The sequence below is a fragment of the Sander lucioperca genome, chromosome 10 (genome assembly GCF_008315115.2).
Source record: "Sander lucioperca isolate FBNREF2018 chromosome 10, SLUC_FBN_1.2, whole genome shotgun sequence".
NCBI classification, from domain to species: Eukaryota; Metazoa; Chordata; class Actinopteri; order Perciformes; family Percidae; genus Sander; species Sander lucioperca.
In genome coordinates this window covers 1,731,957-1,745,276 of record NC_050182.1, presented here as the reverse complement: position 1 = coordinate 1,745,276, position 13,320 = coordinate 1,731,957, and the positions used below count along the sequence as shown (strand labels likewise).

General features: G+C 40.3%; 2 protein-coding genes across 3 annotated transcripts in view; both read left to right on the top strand.

Annotated features, from left to right (window-relative positions):
* Positions 1–7,287, top strand: part of LOC116056214 (tripartite motif-containing protein 16-like) — a 30,145-nt gene extending 22,858 nt beyond the window's left edge. For both annotated transcript variants that reach the window (XM_036005800.1, XM_036005799.1), the window contains exon 2: positions 5,490–7,287. In XM_036005800.1, coding sequence (XP_035861693.1) covers positions 5,497–7,164 — 1,668 coding nt within the window. In that variant the 5' untranslated portion in view covers positions 5,490–5,496 and the 3' untranslated portion in view covers positions 7,165–7,287. The remainder of the gene's footprint in view (positions 1–5,489) is intronic.
* Positions 7,288–13,252: 5,965 nt separating this feature from the next.
* LOC116056211 overlaps positions 13,253–13,320 on the top strand; it is a 9,408-nt gene continuing 9,340 nt past the window's right edge. The window contains exon 1 of the mRNA XM_031308355.2: positions 13,253–13,320. This exon is cut by the window's right edge and continues 530 nt beyond it. The gene's annotated coding sequence lies outside the window, so the exon portion shown is untranslated.

The following is a 13,320-nucleotide window of genomic DNA, read 5'->3' as shown; positions in this document are numbered from 1 at the left end:
AGGAAGATGTCTGTTAAATAGCGGTGTCTTGTAATCCCATGTGGGACGGGCCAAATGTTTGGCTTGACACAGAAATCAAATCAAACTAAAAGTGTATTTAGTTTCTCTTCCACTGCATGGCTCTGAAGAGAGAAAGCACCAGACCTCCTTTATCCTACACACTTTGTTCTCTTTGTGGACATTTGTAAAGAAATCTAGATTTACATTTATTTGTTTGGCGGACCAAATGTTGTTATCATAATCATAATCAATAAGTCATTCTTCTCTTTTACATAGCTGAGATTCTGGTTCTGTGTGGATGAAGTGAACGTGTTGATGAAATCATTGAACAAGAGTCTTTGAACAGACTTTACTGATGGGATGTGTGAACAAACTGAAGCTTTACATGATGAATAAACTAACATGAACAAAGTATTTTCTTCCTGTCTTCATTCCAGGGTTTCATACAAAGTTGACGGAGAAAATGTGAAACTGATATGAGAGTATAACTGAGGCCCTTTTCCTCCTGAAACACCACAAAGTACAGTGTTCATGTTTAGAGTCAGTCAGTCTCTGTCCTTTCTACTTTCCTCACTAAAACTGCTCCGTCACAGAGAAATGAGCAGAGTTTTCTATCACTTGTTCACAGCATTTAAGTAATGTGTGTTAGACCATTTCAATAGTGTATATTTAGCGTCAATAGTGTATATTTAGCGTCAATAGTGTATATTGAGCGTTTAGTAGTGTGTATTAGAGTTATGGATCAACCGATATGGATTTTTCAGTGCCAATGCCGATTTGTTTTCATCAGCCTTAGCCGATGACTATGGGCTGCCGATTCTCTTGAGCCGATATTTGGAGCCAATACTACTTTTGCTCCCTCAATTTACATCATAAAAATGTAAACCCTGCCACACTGGATTTGTTTTCGGAATCTGCTCTGCCATTTCTTTAAAATAATAAACAAAAACACAGATCAGTGTCACTTCTGCAATCATCTTACATTCATATCACCCAAATTATTTGTACAATGTGCATCATATGGATGGGTGCACTGCATATGGTTAACTGTGCAAGGCTAAAAGGCTTTCAGCAACATCTACAACACAGCCTTGATGATGCATTGCTTGCTGACATATTATAAGGCAGATATAATCAGGTCATCACAAAATGTCCTTTGTCAACACATTTAAATAATTTAAGAAAACAATAAACCTGAAAAGTAGCCATTGAAATATAGTGCTTGATTTGTAATTTAAGACTGCCATGGTGGAGGGGCAGTGCATGGTCTGCACGTGAACTGCAGCATCTCCAGCAACACAGAGCTGCCTGTGGATGCCTGTCTGTAAATAATGCCGTGAAAAAACTATCGGCGAATGCTGCAGCTGCGATGCGATACACGTAAAAACGCAAGTGTCAGCCCGATATATCGGCCGGCTGATACAATCGGTCTATCACTAATTAGAGGGTTTCAATAGTGTATATGAGGGCGTTTAAGTTGTATGTTAAAATAATTTTAATAGTGTATGTGAAAGTGAGCGCGTTTCAATAGTGTATAATCTATAGTGTTCTGGTTTCAGAATGATAAAGACAATTGAAGAACAATTAGATATGTCCATGGAAACTATCATGTGTTTGCCAAATGATGTACAGATGTTTAGTCATTCTATTACCTGAAATGTCTTGAAATGTAATGCAAATAGCTCCGGTAAATGGTATAAAAATCTCCTTGGGAGAAATAGATTTAGAGTGAGCCCCGTATGTTTACAACATCTGGCTCCGCCCCTGGGACATGAAGTACTCTCTCAGTACTTTGCACACACTTATTATACACATTACTTATACTTATTAAGTAACTTCATGAGTAATTTAGTTTGAACATGTTTGTGAGGACGTCAGAAAGTGACAGCTCTGATTACGGAGAAAAATTCAGCGACTGTTTGACGAGTTCATCTGAATTAGATTTGACTAAACTGAGAGACGCCCGGCTCTCAAACCTGAAGAGGAAACTTACCGATGACTGTTGTTCTTCTCTCTGCAGCCTGTGTGTTTCTACATCTTGTCATAACGTACAGCTAAGGATTTATCACCACGCTTCACTCGGAATTACTTATTCATCCACTGCATAATGCCAGACGCCCATTTTTCTGTCCAGAAAGTGAGAAGGATTAAAATGTATAATGTTTTACAGAAGCTTTAACCCTTGTGTTGTCTCCCCGTAAAAACACTTTTGTTGTCCCTATGTCAATGTTTTAGTCGTTTTCATAAATGTTTTTTCATTTGTGTTTTTTTCTAACATTTTGGTTACTTTTTTCAACACTTTTATCGCTTTTTCTGACGTTTTTGTCTGTTTTTCAATGTTTTGGGTGCTTTTTCCGACATTCTTGAGGCTTTTTTTGATCTGTTTCGTTGCTTTGCCCACATTTGGTTATTTATTTATTTATTTATTTTTATATTTGCGGCGCTTATTTCGACGTCCCGTCCTTTCGATATAATGTTTTTTTTTAAACAGGGTCAAATTTCACCCGAAGACAACATGAGGCTTAACTGGAGTTCTTTTAGTAAAACCTCCACTGAATAGTTTACTTTTCCAAACAGGAAGTTAACCAAATGCTCTACAGGATTCAACTTAAATCAAATAAACTGAGTTATTTAATGAACATTGTTTGAGCTGAACAACTATTTCTGTTATTGTTGTGCACGTGACATGATACTGAACCTTGAAATAACACAACAAAACTAAAACAATAAAAAATTACAATATATATAAAAATAAAGACTTTTATTGTGTTGACTCTTTCAAAAAGCCTCAAAGCTCCAACACACTTCCTGTTTCAGCTGAATCACTTCTTTAATTTAGATTCAGATTTAGATTAGTTTAAAGTCAGACATGTTAAACATGAGGGAACAAACTTTGGTACCCATACCCAGCAGCGTACACAAGAAACATTTGCAATGTTTCAGTTAAAACAGACCCTCTCAATAATAAATAAACGCTATAATAAATTGTTAAATAATAGAGCAGCATGTTAAGAGAAACATGCATCAGTCTGCGCAGTAAAAAGTGCAGAGGATCAGTAATTTATCAGTAAAAGAAGGCGTTCATTTGACTAAAAACAGGCCGCGGTCCAGTGTAAACATGCCTAAAGGTGTCATCAGGGTGGAGGATAAATATTGATAAATCATGCAAATAAATTATATATTTTTCTTTAATTATGTCTGTAAATGTACAACTCTTTCCCTGAAGTGGTAATAACTGTAAAACCCTGTTTTTATGTTCAGCAGATGAGCGCTGAGTGATCTGGAGAAACACACCTGAGGGAGACGTGCAGAGAGATTGCACAGTGTCGTTTCCCAGCACAGAAGGAAAAGGACGAAGTTACGTAACGCTGCAAGACAAAAACACACGTGATCCTTCGACATGTAACAGCCTGCAGAGGGAAGTCCATATATGGTAGGACAGGTGTGTCTGCAGGTTCACAGATGTGCTGGGAGGGTTTGACCTGCAGAGACAGAGACACACGGAGACGGAGACACACAGAGATACAGAGACAGTGTCGGCGGATTCCTCTTCATACAGCATCACAGCATTACTATTTAAGGCACCACACACACTTAGACACACAGAGACAGAGACACACAGAGACACACTGAGACACACAGAGACACACAGAGACACACAAACACAGATACACTGAGACACACAGAGACACAAAGACACACAGAGACCGAAACACACAGAGCTTTAATGTAGAAAAATTATTAAAAGTTTAAACTGAAGACAAGACTTTGGCCTTTATTGGGCTGAATGGGCATTCTGATATCAAGCACGGTTTCTACCAAATTACAGTTTATGTATCGTCCAGTCGTTCAGACCGTTTCAGATTTTCCAATGTGTGTTTGGTGACGGAATGTTGAGAGCTAGAGGGGAAGACAAAGGGGGGAGCTGTAATATCATTCACTGACATTTTTCCAACCAAATTGATCTCTCCCATATATTTTTCACTCTTCATACATCATGGTTGGTCAAAATGTAGGAAATCTTTTGCCGGTTGCAGACATGTAACTATGGAATCCACCGGACTTAAATTTTTGGCTCTCTTCATACCAACTGGCGACAGAAACAATGAAAAAAAATATCTGGAAAGATGCAGACGGTTCCCTGTTTGTTACCTGCTCTGTGTCGCATATATTTGGCACCACAAACATAAAAATCACATCAATGCGTTTGCCAGACTTTAATCTCTCTTGTGATGATTATATTTTTGCCGTTTGGACCCACGGTTTTTGAATTACAGAACAAACTTAAGAGGTATAATTATCATTAAATGGACATGTTTGACCCATTTTAGACACTGTCTGTCAGAGGGGAGGACAGAGGGTGAAGCTGCAGTATAATTCTCTGAAATTTTTCCAAAGAAATTGCTCTCTCCCCGACAGTTTTTACTCTTTATACATCATTGTTGGTCAAAATGTAGGAACATTTGTGCAGGTTGCAGACATGTAACAGTATGGCCCCAAAGTGGGGTTGTTTTGAGCTATGTTAAGCGATTTTCCGAAGATTTTCCATTAAAGTCTATGGGAAAATTTCACGCCGTTTTTTTGCAGATTTCATGAAAGCCGCACAGCAAATCTCTTAGAAAAGTCATAGCACACCATTCCCGATCATTGCACACGTTTTGATGTATTTATGTGCATGTGTTGGCAATGCTCCGTGACTAGTAGCGGGACAAAAATGTGGTGGAATAAGTATGCAGGATAATAGTCATTCTCCTGATTGCTGCTATTGCAGCACATTGGCACACTGAATGATGGCAATACAATGTCGCATATCAAAAATAACAAAAAAATAAACATACCATACATATACAAATTATAACTCTAAGAATTAATTAATTATTTAAGTGTAAGATCAACAGATAAGTCTTGAGACCCCTCTTGAAGGATCCAAAACTATTACATGAACCCAGAACACTAGACAACTCATATCATAGAATGCATGCATATCTGGCTGTATGTCCTGCACTGACTTGAGTGGTTTTTTTTTACGTTTCTTCATTCGGATCCATTTGCGATCCATTCCATTCTGAATAAACAAACAGCGCAGTTTACAGGCTTCCTCCTTGTTGTTATTCATTAAGATAATTCTAAACAGATTCCTGTAGTGCAAACAACTCAGAATTGTAGATGAGAATGTCAGTTATAACGGTCCACATATTAAAAAATTGTTGGGTTTAAATCGGGCTCTGGCTCATAATTACAGTTATGTATGTGTCGGGCTGGGCTCGACGTGCACGGGCTCGGGTAGGGTTGGGCTTGATTTTTTGGGCTCGATCTAAGCGCTAAAACAAAGTCCAATGTCAAGTTGCCACTCCTCATCCTGGCAAGACTCAAATCTTGATAACCCCTCCCTGTATTGTATAATGACAATAAAGCTGAACCTTGAACCTGGATCCCTTGATAAGACAGTCACACATACTGTAAGTCACAGTCAGACAGTCATCACTGAGAGGTGAAATGGCACAGAAAGGAGTTCAGCTGGACCGGGAAACCTTCTCTTGTTCCATCTGTCTGGATCTACTGAAGGATCCGGTGACTACTCCCTGTGGACACAGCTACTGCATGAACTGTATTAAAAGCCACTGGGATGGAGAGGATTGTAAGTACAGCTACAGCTGTCCTCAGTGCAGGAAGACGTTCACACCGAGGCCTGTCCTGCTGAAAAGCACCATGTTAGCAGATTTAGTGGAGGAGCTGAAGAAGACTGGACTCCAAGCTGCTCCTGCTGATCACTGCTATGCTGGAGCTGAAGATGTGGCCTGTGATGTCTGCACCGGGAGAAAACTCAAAGCACACAAGTCCTGTCTGCAATGTCTGGCTTCTTTCTGTGAGCAACACCTTCAGCTTCATTATGAATCAGCTCCATACAAGAAACACAAGCTGGTGGAGCCGTCCAAGAAGCTCCAGGAGAACGTCTGCTCTCGTCATGATGAGGTGATGAAGATTTTCTGCCGTACTGATCAACAGCTTATCTGTTCTCTCTGCTTAATGGATGAACATAAAGGCCACAAAACAGTCTCAGCTGCAGCAGAAAGGACTGAGAGGCAGAAAAAGCTCGAGGGGAGTCGACAAAACATCCAGCAGAGAATCCAGGACAGAGAGAAAGATGTGAAGCTGCTTCAACAGCAGGCAGAGGCCATCAATCTCTCTGCTGATAAAGCAGTGGAGGACAGCGAGAAGATCTTCACTGAGCTGATCCGTCTCCTGGAGAAAAGAAGCTCTGATGTGAAGCAGCAGGTCAGATCTCAGCAGAAAAGTGAAGTGAGTCGAGTCAAAGAGCTTCAGGAGAAGCTGGAGCAGGAGATCACTGAGCTGAAGAGGAAAGACGCTGAGCTGAAGAAGCTCTCACACACAGAGGAGCACAACCAGTTTCTACACAACTACCCCTCACTGTCACCACTCAGCCAATCTACATCCAGCATCCATATCCGTCCTCTGAGCTGCTTTGAGGACGTGACGGCGGCCGTGTCAGAAGTCAGAGATAAACTACAGGACGTTCTGAGAGAGAAGTGGACAAACGTCTCACTGACAGGGACTGAAGTGGACGTTTTACTGCCACAACCAGAGCCCAAGACCAGAGCTGGATTCTTAAAATATTCACGTGAAATCACACTGGATCCAAACACAGCAAACACATGGCTGTTATTATCTAAGGGGAACAGGAAAGCAACATTTATGAGAGAACAACAGTCTTATTCTAGTCACCCAAACAGATTCACTGACTGGTATCAGGTCCTGAGTAGAGAGAGTCTGACTGGACGTTGTTACTGGGAGGTGGAGAGGAGAGGAGGAGTTTCTGTAGCAGTCGCATACAAGAATATCAGCAGAGCAGGGGGGTCGGAAGAATGTGGATTTGGATTCAATGATAAATCTTGGGCGTTATATTGTGAGAACAACAGTTATACATTTTGGTCCAACAATGTCCAAACTCGCGTCTCAGGTCCTGAGTCCTCCAGAGTAGGAGTGTACCTGGATCACAGTGCAGGTATTCTGTCCTTCTACAGCGTCTCTGGAACCATGACTCTCCTCCACAGAGTCCAGACCACATTCACTCAGCCCCTCTATGCTGGACTACGGTTTTATTGTTGGCCTGGAGCCTCTGCTGAGTTGTGTAAACTGAAATAGACAGAAGTCATTTAAGGGTTAAATTCTGTGTTTTAACTCTTCAACTTATTTAGTCTCCATGTTTGTTGCTGAGAGCTGATTGTTGTGACATTCTATTATTTCGGACATTTTGTTGCATTTTTTTTTTGTTTTTGCTTCTATCAACATTTTTTGTCACTTTTTCGACATTTATTTGCTTTTCTAAACATTTTTGTAAATTAGTTTGACGGGGTTTTTTTTGCTTGTATTGACGTTTTAGAAGTGATGAGATGCTTTTTGTTTGTTGAGAAAATCATTCGGGGAGCCCCAGAAGCTCTCAATGTGCTCAGTTGAGATCTGTTATTTTACCTTTTAATTGTTGAAACAGGATATGTTAAAAAAAGATCTTTACCGAGATGATGTGTAGATATTAGTTGTTTGTTATTCATGTATTTCTCCACGTTATGTATCTGCGGGACAGGAAGATGTCTGTTAAATAGCCGTGTCTTGTAATCCCATGTGGGACGGGCCAAATGTTTGGCTTGACACAGAAATCAAATCAAACTAAAAGTGTATTTAGTTTCTCTTCCACTGCATGGCTCTGAAGAGAGAAAGCACCAGACCTCCTTTATCCTACACACTTTGTTCTCTTTGTAGACATTTGTAAAGAAATCTAGATTTACATTTATTTGTTTGGCGGACCAAATGTTGTTATCATAATCATAATCAATAAGTCATTCTTCTCTTTTACATAGCTGAGATTCTGGTTCTGTGTGGATGAAGTGAACGTGTTCATGAAATTATTGAACAAGTCTTTGAACAGACTTTACTGATGGGATGTGTGAACAAACTGAAGCTTTACATGATGAATAAACTAACATGAACAAAGTATTTTCTTCCTGTCTTCATTCCAGGGTTTCATACAAAGTTGAAGGAGAAAATGTGAAACTGATATGAGAGTATAACTGAGGCACTTTTCCTCCTGAAACACCACAAAGTACAGTGTTCATGTTTAGAGTCAGTCAGTCTCTGTCCTTTCAACTTTCCTCACTAAAACTGCTCCGTCACAGAGAAATGAGCAGAGTTTTCTATCACTTGTTCACAGCATTTAAGTAATGTGTGTTAGACCATTTCAGTCTCTGTCCTTTCTACTTTCCTCACTAACGGTTTGTCATGGCTGTACTAACGTTCCAGCTGTAGCGCGCTGGGTTTACGTGTTTACAGGTATATCTTACGGTGGCCGACGGGGGCAAACGCAAGAAAACACATGCAAATTAAGAAAACATCTTCATTAATTTGACAACACATGCACAGCATTCAGCAAACGCGCGGCAAATGCACACAACACAACCAAATACATAAACGCGCTGCAAATACAAACGATGCAAAAAGAAAAGCACACAAACCCTGAAAAACAAATGCAACAAAAAAACGCTGCATCCAGATTACACAACGGAAGTTCTCCAGGCCTCTAGAGCACTGGTTCTCAAACTTGTTTCAATAATGTACCCCCCTTTTGAATGGTTTCTTTAAGCCAAGTACCCCCTGACCAGCACTAATCATTTTGGTAGAAAAGGAAGTCTCTATATAAGAGGAACAGTTCAGCACTGTCAGCGATAGATTTACTAAACAACAGCCTTGGAATGGTAAAACATTTAAATGATGATGAGAAACCGAGACAAAAACTGGAAAAAAGAGAAAAACTTGGAAAAAGATGGTAGAAAGACGGAAGGACGGCAAGAATAGGTCAAAATAGTATAAAAAACTTCAAAAACACAGACATAAGAAGAAAAAAGTGAGAAACTTGTAAAAAGTAGGACAGTAGAAGTAAGGAAGGTAAGATTAGGTCTAAAGAAGGAGACACAAACATAGGCGCCGATTCCGTGGGTGCTCCGGAGCTCGAGCACCCACGGAAAACACTGAGCACCCACGTGTGCCAGACTGCCCGTAGGCTACATTCATTTACAATTAAACATTGCAGTTGGTGCTAAGTGGAGCGTCTGTCATAGTGTGATTGGTTATGTCGGTGGCATTGATTCTTAATTTCCCACGAAGCTGATCGCGGTTACGTGTCCGTTAAACTTTACTCTTTGGAGAATCTCCAATCCTATCTGTATCTGTGAGAAGTGGAGCTGTCCTGAGTTGAAAGCCTACTTTACGGCTTTATTATCGAGTCAATAGGCGTGTGTGTTCGTGTCGGCCGCTGTCCATTTCCTAAGGTTCTGAAATGCAAACAATTTTTGACTACTTTTTTTTAAAGGGCGTGCCCCTGTGAGCACCCACGGAGGAAAACATAAATCAGCGCCTATGGACACAAATGTCACATTTTTGGTAGGAAAAAAAAAAAGTCTACATAAAGAGGAACAATGTTCTGAACAACAGCCTTGTAACTATTAAACATTTTGTTAAATATCTCACGTACCCCCTGCAGTCCTCCAGAGTACCCCTAGAGGGACACGTACCCCCTGCAGTCCTCCAGAGTACCCCTAGAGGGACACGTACCCCCTGCAGTCCTCCAGAGTACCCCTAGGGGGACACGTACCCCCTGCAGTCCTCCAGAGTACCCCTAGGGGGACACGTACCCCCTGCAGTCCTCCAGAGTACCCCTAGGGGGACACGTACCCCCATTTGAGAAACACTGCTCTAGAGGGAGTGGAACAGCTTGATTTTCGACCCCCACGGGGAGAAAGTGCTCTATAGACAGTAAAAAGAGAACTCCTGTCTCATGCCCTCCCGTCCATAGACTTTATATTAAATGCATATTATTATTATTATTATTATTATTATTATTATTATTAATAACACAGTATAATATATTAATAATATACAGTCTATGCTCCTGTCTCATGCCCTCCCGTCTCATACCCTCCCGGCTGGTGCCTTCCCGAGCTTCGACTTTTCAAAATAAAAGCTGGCGTCTGGTCCACTATGTCTTCCTACTTTGGTGTTTTGGATGTTTGTGAACTAAACAGTACGGCAATCATGCTTATGAATACAATAACTTTTTCAGCAGATGTCTTAGTTACAACACGATGGAGTTAGCAGAGCAGTTTTGTGTTTATATGTGCGAGCGGGATTTATTCAGTTTGATAAATCCCACAGTAAATTGGCTGGTTTACTAACAGGGAGGGACTATAAATCCTGTCTGTTCTGTTTTTTGTATTTCAAGAGCAAATTGCTCCAACATATGAATACAGATTGATCACTTATTTTGTTGTATAATCACAATATTACACTTGAGGAGGCCTACACTTCAGTGATGCGCCTTTCAGACCTGGAAATTAAACCCTCTTATGTAATATGGCTTAAACAAATGTCAACGTTAAACGCTGATGCAGTTTTAAATGTTTTATCACCACGAGTTTACAGACGTCTCTGTTGATTGAGTATCAGCTGACCTGAGCCGAGACACACCCACCAAACCAGAGAAAACATCTCAAAGCAGTTGCACACCGTTCCACAACGGTGCACAACGTTCTGAGATTGAATGTGTCCCGGCTCTCTCTCTCTCTCTCTCTCTCTCTCTCTCTCTCTCTCTCTCTCTCTCTCTCCTTGGGGTTGAAAATCAAGCTGTTCCACTTAGCTGCTCTTTAGGGGTACTTTGGAGTACTGCAGGGGGTACGTGAGATTCCTTTTTGAAATGTTAATCTCAAATATTATTCTTCAATGAGTCAGTGTAGTAGATGAGAATTTGTTGTTTGTGTGTGGTGTGTGTGTGTATGTGTATGTGTGTACGTGTATATACATATATGTATGTGTATATGTGTGTATATGTATATATTTGTATTCATGTATTTCTCCGAATGATTTGTATATGCGACAGGAAGATGTTTGTTAAATAAGTAAATTTGTGGTGTCTTGTAATCCCATGTATCCCACATGGGCCAAAATGTCATGCATAATTCATAAAATGAATTTAGTTATGGATTCTAAACATTTGAAGTAACATTTAAGTGTGTTTCAGTTATAAGCTTGTTGAGTAAATCAGACACTAATGGTGCAGAGCTGTATTGTTCCTCTTTATAGAGCCTTTTTTTTTTCTACCAAAAATGCTTTGCACTCATTAGGGGGTACTTGGCTAAAAAATATTTCAAAGGGGGGTACATTATTGAAAAAAGTTTGAGAACCAGTGCTCTAGAGGTCTGGAGAACTTCCGTTGTGTAATCTGGATGCTGCGTTTTTTGTTTTCTGGGTTTTTGTGCTTTTCTTTTTGCATCGTTTCATATTTGCAGCGCGTTTATGTATTTGGTTGTGTTGTGTGTATTTGCAGCGCGTTTGCTGAATGCCGCACATGTGTTGTCAAATTAATGAAGATGTTTTCTTAATTTCCTTGTGTTCTGTCTATTTGCGTGTGTTTTCTTAAGTTGCAGGGCGTTTGCCCCTGTCGGCCACCGTAATATCTGGCAACCCGGCCTGGTTGTCAAACTGGGCAGTTGATACCAACACACAGGCCACAACACAAACAGACATTCAGACACGGAACGAAGATTTCGAAAGGAGAAAATACTGGCATTATGTGTGTGTGTGTCTGTGTGTGTGTGTCTGTGTGTGTATCTGCGTGTGTGTGTGTGTGTGTGTGTGTGTATGTGTGTGTGTGTGTGTGTGTGTTCGTCCTGTGGGGGCAGTAATGCTCTTAGCATTATCTACACCGCCGGAGTTCTACAGGGAGGAAGAAGAATAAAAAGCAGCAGAAGAAGAAGAAGTCCGCCACACTTTCCCGTGTTATTGTTTCCTCTGTTATGGATCATAATGATCACAGTTATTCTTTATCGCCGGCTGCAGCGGAACGTGTCCCCGTAAAACGCAAACGGACCGGTTTACCGGACGACCCGCGCAGATTTTGGGACCGGAGACGGTCCCAAACCAGAGTGGACATCTGTGGAGCGTTTCCAAAATGGAGAGAACTCCGAGACAAGCTGAGACTTCCCAGAGACGCAGACCTGGCGTGTTTCCTCATCAACAGGTGAGGAGAGCAGTGGTGTAGTCTACGTGATACGCAGGTATACGCAGTATACCCACTAAGAAAGCTCCAGGATTTCCATATACCCTCTTAAAAATGCCCAATGACACGCAACAACATACTTTCTATTATATTTTTTTTTATATATTTTTAATTGTCATCTGTGTTTTTCAACACATAGGCTAAATAAAGGTATTTCCACTGTAAATTGGTGCATACAAGTGTGTCAGAATACAGGAAATGAAGTTGTTGATGCTCAAAACTTCCCTGGGGAGGACACCCAGACCCCCCCACTTTGAAATGCCCCCACCCCCAAAAGGCAGATTCTGTCTATATATACAGTACAGTACACCCACTACAATGCATTAGACTACACCACTGGAGCAGAGCAGTTTAAATACGTGAAATATGTTACTTCTGACCTGGACTTCTGGTGCTTATTTACCTTCCTGATATCTGATTTTTATAAAGGGAAATTTCGACTAACTTTGTGTCAAAGTAATGTTGGAAGTACTGTATGTGTAAATGTTGGCAACTTCCTCCAATCTACACTCTACACTCTTTATAAAAGTTATAATATTGTGAGAAAAATAAATGTAATTCTTCAAGAAAAGCAGTGGTTATATTCTTTGGTGGTAGGCTATACGTGCAGTTTAGTGTCCCAAATTCCCCATACAGTGTCCTTAATTAATTATGAACCTGGTAAACCACCTGTGCTACCCTAACCCTAACCTGTCTCAAATAAGACCCCTTAATCAAGTTTTTGGAAAATTATTTGTGACTCTAAATTGCACGTAAGTAGGGCTGCAACTAACGATTATTTTCATAGTCGATTAATCTGTCGATTATTTTCTCAATTAATCGATTAGTTGTTTGATCTATAAAAATGTCAAAACATGGTGAAAAATGTGGATCAGTGTTTCCCAGAGCCTAAGACGACGTCCTCAAATGTCTTGTTTTGTCCAAAACTCAAAAGATATTCAGTTTCCTGTCCCAGAGGAGAGAAGAAACTATAAGATATTCACATTTAACAAGCTGGAATCAGAGAAATCTGATTTTTTTTAAATAAAAAAATAACTCAAACCGATTAATCGATTATCAAAATAGTTGGCGATTAATTTAATAGTTGACAACTAATCGATTAATCGATTCATCGTTGCACCTCTACACGTAAGCCTTCTTTGGTTGGGTTGGTAACATTTCATCCAATCTCCATTTCTATATATTGTTTAAAATGG